At 63.3% G+C, this 3,778-nt stretch overlaps 1 protein-coding gene across 1 annotated transcript in view; it reads right to left on the bottom strand.

Moving 5' to 3' along the window:
* The window catches only part of ADGRB1 (adhesion G protein-coupled receptor B1), a 99,805-nt gene that overhangs the window by 41,006 nt on the left and 55,021 nt on the right, over window positions 1-3,778 (bottom strand). The window contains 3 exon segments of the mRNA XM_027773277.1: window positions 1,495-1,630; window positions 1,932-2,041; window positions 3,526-3,655. Coding sequence (XP_027629078.1) covers window positions 1,495-1,630; window positions 1,932-2,041; window positions 3,526-3,655 — 376 coding nt within the window.

Here is a 3,778-nt window from a genome sequence, read left to right on the forward strand (position 1 = left end):
GGCAGCCATCCCTACCCGCAGCTCCCCAGGTACTTGGCCTGCCACCGAGCTTCCGGCATTTCTCTACCAGATCCCTCGGGCAGCTCTGTGGGCTCTGAGAGGTAGCGGTGTCCCAGGCCACCGGCGAGGCAGCAGCGGGGTCGATCCCAGCTTGTACCTGCTGGCCGCCCCTGCTCCCCTCCACACACACACCCGAACCCTGAATGAAGAGCAGAACTGAGGGGACGCTTCAGGGCCACCCGCCTGAGGCTGTGCAGAGCCAGGAAGAGAGCTTGGAAGAAGGCTTCCCGCAGCCCCAGGTGTCAGCGGACGGTGGGGACCAAGGTGGTCCAGACTGAGGACCTTCGCTTGTGTCGTACACCAGCCTGGGCAGGCTCCTTTCAACCCCGACCTCTGGGAAGCAGCCTCTCACACCCAGATCATGCCTCGGAGCCTGGCTCAGATCCCTGCTGCTGCGGGGCACCTGTCCCTCTCTGCCACGCGATGACTGCTCCCACCTCCGGCACACAGTGGCTGCTCTCACACGACACTTGCTGTCTCTGTCCGAGCTGCAGCAATTGGAATATCTGGGCCATGGAGCTAGGCCCTACTAGGCCCAGACCTGGGGAGTCTGGGTCAGTCACACTTACCTCTCCATACCCGACAGGTGCAAGGGAATGAGAGACAGGGCAGAGAAACCCCCCAGGGCAGGAGGAGTCCTGGGGTGCAACAAGGGCCCCCGTCTGATGGGGCTCCTGGGGAGACCTGGCCATGCCCACGCCTCAGCTGCTGATGACCCTCCATGGGGACCCCGACTCAGTCCCTCCCAGGTCATCAGTGACCTCCTTATCCGTGAACTCAAGGGACCCAACTTTTGAGCCGTCCACTCCCCACACACCCAGGGCAGTACTGGGACACTCCTCCGCCACACAGTGGGGATACCCACCATTGGGGGGCATACAGGAGGGCAGGGTGGGTGCCCAGGCCCCCTTGCCACACCCAGGCTTTCCTCTGTCTCCCCCCCGCCCCAGGCCCCGAGTCCTCCTGCCCCATACTTGCAGCTGACTGTGGGCAACCCTAACTCCACCCCAGGCTTCCTTTCACAATGCTCTGAGCCCACTGCTGCACCCTCATGGCTGCTAGCCTGCCGGCACCCCCAGTCACTCCCTGGGAACCGCAGCTGCCAGCCCCACTGCCTGGCTCTGCCCTGTCCCCACCAGCCTCCGCACAGCCAGGGCTATCTGAGCTGTGGGGCCACGCAGTGCACTGCCTGGGTCACACTGCTGCCCCGCAGGCTCGTTTCGATTCCCAGTCCTTGCTGGAAGCTGGGTGTGGTGCAGCAGAGCAGCCTGCACTCCAGAGGACTCAGGGTAGAGGGAGGAGGGCCCTGGCAGCGAGGGTGTCTCTGATGGAAACCCCTCCTTGCTCCCTTGCACTGGGAGCCAAGGCCTCAGCCCCCAGGACCCACAGGACCTTCTGGACCCTCAGGCTTGAACCCTGTGCTCAGCAGCTCACCCTAGGCAGCTCCTCTGTAACCCAGGAGTGGCCATAGCTCAGGGCAGCCCCAGCCCACAGTGGCATTTGGTGCAGGGCCACAAACTTGTCCCCATGGTCCAGGTGAGGGCGGCTCCGAGCAAGCACCGCGAGCTGCCTGAGGGAGAGGGCCCAGCCCACTATATTCAGGCAGCCCCTCAAGGCACGGTCCACAGGATCCCAGAGCCCAGGAGTGTGGGAAGCCTTGCGGAGACTGTGCCCCAGTGGCAACCTGGCCTCTGCCACCTGGCCAGCACAGTCCAGCCCCAGAGGGTTGCTGGTCCTGGGCTCAGTCCTAGCCTTGGCCACTCAGACCCAGTGGCACCCTATGAAGTGCGCACAGACTGTCCAGGGCCAGCACAGGCCTCAATCGCAGGGTGACTGGGGACAGTAATGGCGAGGGCCCACCAAGAGCCTACCCAGCCGCCCACTGTACCAGGGCCTTCAGTACCTCACGATCCTCCTGCCAGCCCACGGAGCAGGTGCTATTACGGGACGGTGCGCTGTCGGGGTCCCTGGAGCTGACAGGCTAGCTCACACTCGAGTGAGAATGACTCAGAGGTGTCCTCCCACACAGCAAGAGCAGTCAGGAGTGGGCACAGCACACCCGGTGGGGGGAGCTCGGGTCTGGGCAGGAAGTGGGCGTCGTGTCTGCAGGCAGGGGTTCCTTGGGCCCCCTAAGTCTCCCAGCCTGGCTTCTGAGATCCTGGGTGAGCCAGTCCCTGCTCCAGCGCCATCCTGGGATGGGCCCCTGGACATCTTCATCCCACAGGAGTGCTGCCTCCCAGTGTGGCATGCTGACTCTCAGTCATGGATCAGACTGGTGTCTCCTCCTCCAGGAAGCTGCCTGGATAGCCAGGCTTCCTAGATGCCTTTCCCATGAGCTTCCAAGCATCGTGCCTGACCCTCTACCAGAGGCTTCCCTGCTGCTGTGTGGACTCTAATCCGAATCCCAGCCCTGACCTCCTGGGCTCTGCTGGGCTTGGCCTAGATCAGCCCAGGTCCCTCCTTGCTCAGAGTTTGGGGGCTACGCTTAGGTTCTGAAGGGCCTCGGTCTCTGCGAGCCCCATCCCTATGCTTAGGATACTCGCATGACGTAGGTCCTGCTGTGTCGTGGCTGCTGGGTGAGACCCGAGCCCCCAGGCTGTGGGGTTGGCTCATGGGGCCTCTCTAATGAGGAGTGGGTCTGAGCCTGGCACCGACAGGTCTGTGACCAGGGCCTCCTGGGTGTCTCATGTCCCCACGGCAAGACACCCATGTGCATGCTCCTGGGCGCCCGCACGAGCTCAGGTCTTCAGAGCGTGCCTACCCCGGCTGGGAAGCCGGCCCAGCCCTGGGCCCAGAGGCCCTTGTCTCAGCACTGCCAGGCAGGTGGGGCTCCTGGAGGGTGGGGCCCTGTATCCTTCAGTCCAGCAAGGAAGCCACCCAACCTGGAGGAGCCAAGGTCCTGCCGACCCTGTCTGCTAACCCTCCCCTCTCAGACCCACCGCCACTGCACCTGTAGCCACACTCCACCTGTCTGTCACCTGCCCCTGCTGGTCTAGGGACCACTGCCCAAATACCTACCAGCCACGGGTACCAGCCGGAAATTCCACACTCATTCAGCAAGCGCCTCCCTGCCTGGCCAGTGCCAGGTCCTGACGGCACTGGGCACCCACACTGCTGCCCTGGCTCCAGCAGGCCCCAAACCCACGACCTGTCACAGCCAGACCAGCCTGCTATGGTCACGTGGGTCTCCCCTGCTCTTGTACCCAGTCTCTCCCCACAACTCCCGTGGGGATCCATGGGCCTACCACAGTCCAGCTCACTAACCGTGAGGGGGCGGAAGGGGCTGTGCTTTTCATGGGGCAGGGGTGAGGTATGGCGCAGACTCCACATCCCCCTGAGAGTCAGACCACCTGACCAACACCGTAACTTCACCACAGTCTCCACCTTCATGGCTGCCACCATGGTTTCACCGCTACCAGCACATCAGTGACATCACCACCTGTGACGTCATCAACGATGCATCACCACCACTGCCACCAACACCACCGCCGACACCGTCTGCAACGCCGCGCTCATGGCCACCGCCCTCACCACCACCGCCGCCAACAGCAGTGGCAATACCCACTCCAACACCATCTCATCAATTACACTGCCACTGTGACAACCCAACGGCATCAGCATCGTCCATACCACCCTCGTCACTACCCCGTCACACTCCCCGCAGCACTGTCAGCAACACCAATGACACGCTCCCTACCGAGACCACCGGAACTGCCAG

Source organism: Tupaia chinensis, unplaced genomic scaffold (assembly GCF_000334495.1).
Source record: "Tupaia chinensis unplaced genomic scaffold, TupChi_1.0 Scaffold000335_1, whole genome shotgun sequence".
Taxonomy (NCBI): domain Eukaryota; kingdom Metazoa; phylum Chordata; class Mammalia; order Scandentia; family Tupaiidae; genus Tupaia; species Tupaia belangeri.